This window comes from Tarenaya hassleriana, unplaced genomic scaffold, assembly GCF_000463585.1.
Source record: "Tarenaya hassleriana unplaced genomic scaffold, ASM46358v1 Cleome8, whole genome shotgun sequence".
NCBI classification, from domain to species: Eukaryota; Viridiplantae; Streptophyta; class Magnoliopsida; order Brassicales; family Cleomaceae; genus Tarenaya; species Tarenaya hassleriana.
The window spans coordinates 789478-791894 of NW_010970490.1; the positions used below are offsets into that span (position 1 = coordinate 789478).

Here is a 2417-nt window from a genome sequence, read left to right on the forward strand (position 1 = left end):
CATAACTGTGTATGTCCTTAGGTTGGGTGTGGACCGCTCTTTCAACTTATCAAACAGGACCTGAGCTTCTTTTCCAAGCTTAGCTCTTCCAAGACTATCTAGCAAACAATTAATCGTTTCCACACCGATTTTGAACTTGTACTTCTTCATCAATTCGAAGATTCCCACGGCTTTCTTCCTCTCCTTTGCAGCAGCAAATGCTTTCATCGCGATGGTAAACGTATCCATCGTCAAAAGCCCTTTCCCACCCATCTCCTCTAGCAAAGAAACCATCGTCTCGAACTGTCTAGTTTTTGCCAATATACTCATCATAGAATTATATGTCCTTGAATCATGGGCATATCCCTTTTTCTCCCCTGCCCAGCAGAACAACCTAAATGCCGGCTTTCTGGCGTGCCGAAACCGTTCTAAAACCTCTACCACCAGATCGTGTGACAGATTTATCCCCATTTCATCAAGAACAGCCTCCATGTTTCTGTCTAATGCAAACAATTCATCAATCACCTTGCAGACTCTCTCTACTTCTTCGGGATCAGCACAAGAATCAACACGATTGACCCCAATTTCACCATCATCGTCGTCATCACCCTTGTCGTCTTCAGATCCAAACTCATGGCCACATTCTACACTATCATCAGAACTGCTACAGAAACCTCTAAAACCTAGATCCGTAATGAACGATTCCGAACAGACTCTACACTCCAGAACCACACGCCTAGCAATCAATGGCAACTCTTCTTGAACAATAGAGAACGCAGAGGCGTGTGGCAGTAAAGGTGGAACTTGACATTGAGAACGATAGTGACGATGATAAGCAGAAGAATGAAGCAAACGAGACAAGGACAGAGAGCTACCACGAGGAATCCGCACTTGCTCTCCTCCTCCTCGTCCTCCGTAACTCTTCCGGTCCAGCGTTTTCCATCCGCCGATTCCGCCTGGTCCACCGAGAAAGAGTAGCCACGCTGACGTGGAGGAGAATGCGCCATTGAAATCAAACGAGGAGGAAGAAGAAGTAGAGAAGAGACAGTGAAGTCGGAGATAGATGGGAGGAGCTTTAATGGAGTTTCTCAGGGAGAGAGACATAGCCACGAAGCAGGAGGAGAGTAGCCATCAAAGTTCGGCGACGGTTGGCGGTGGCGGATGGGGGGGATAGGTGACTGATCAATGGCTCTGATCTGATAGGGTCCTCCATATAGGCCCAATGGGCCTATTTTGTTTAGAAATATGCTCAAACTGAGGCCCATTGGATCTATTTCTAATGGAACCTCACAAATTGAAAATACGGTAGACGTTGCCCATACCGCCCGATTTCCATTTCTTTGATTTTTTTTCCTCCCAGCTTTTAAATTGACGTTTTCTTTCCATATTAAACGTTTATTAACAATTGCTTGTTCATAGTTAATTCCGTGGAAAGTAGGATGTAAAACGGGCTGGCCATATAATTTGTGTAAAAAAATATTTTTTTCCAACCCGCGAACCAATCCATGGGATCGCCGAGCTGATTCGCCATAAATTTGATTTTATGACGGAGTGATTCGTTTAGTCTGTTTTTTTCTGGATTCAAATATTCTAAATTGGACTCGAAAAAATATGAATTAACTAGCGAATGAATCCGTGAATCAAACTCATTTTTTACATTCCTAGTGGAAAGTTTTCATTTCGTAGTATTATATTATTTTCTAAATCGTCGACATTCAAATGGAAACACAAAGAGAGACCAAAAATCGGGAATATTTTGCAAATCCCAAAAAAAAAGGAAAATGGGATCGTTGAATAAAAGTGGAAAATCGGAGGGACCCGTATCAATATATACATTTTATTGGACACTCTCAGTTCCATTCCATCCTCAGCGAACTACAATCTCAGGTTCTCAAAAGCCTGTCTTTTGCTTCTCTTTTCGTGTATTGACGATATGAAGAATCCATTGAAGAAGATGAAGAATGTTGTCTCGAGTTTAGATGGCAGAATCTCCAGGGCTATGGTGCCCCGACAGAGCTCAAAGCTCAATTTTTCCAAGGACCTTGAACTGCGTAAAGTCGTCGTCAACTACTTCGACAACATGCCCAGAAAAATCTCAGAGTGTCTGATGGATGAGGCTGTCGAGAAAACTCGCCAAATCCAGGACTGGGTCGAGGGAAGGGTGCGTGATTTCAAAGAGGAGAAACGAGTTTCCGGAGAAGATGGCAGCTTCAGGAAGACTTGAATAGCTTCAAACGGAACTCCCAGAAAGGATTGATAGCTCCGGATTTCATGGAGCAGTTGCGAATTCTTCGGAACGAACCGGAAGCGATCCTCTGTAAGTAGATCAGAAAAAATACCAACAGATGAAGAGGAACCGTTTCACATGGTTTGCAAACTATTGTGTGAAACTGGAAAGATTATCAGTGCGTCCAAAAGGTTGTGGTTGAGTTCCTGCT

At 43.4% G+C, this 2417-nt stretch overlaps 1 protein-coding gene across 1 annotated transcript in view; it reads right to left on the bottom strand.

Moving 5' to 3' along the window:
• LOC104802157 (pentatricopeptide repeat-containing protein At3g62470, mitochondrial-like) overlaps positions 1-1142 on the bottom strand; it is a 2441-nt gene extending 1299 nt beyond the window's left edge. The window contains exon 1 of the mRNA XM_010525626.2: positions 14-1142. Within this exon, the coding sequence (XP_010523928.1) occupies positions 14-1083 (1070 nt within the window). The 5' untranslated portion in view covers positions 1084-1142. The remainder of the gene's footprint in view (positions 1-13) is intronic.
• Between the last annotated feature and the right edge of the window lie 1275 nt (positions 1143-2417).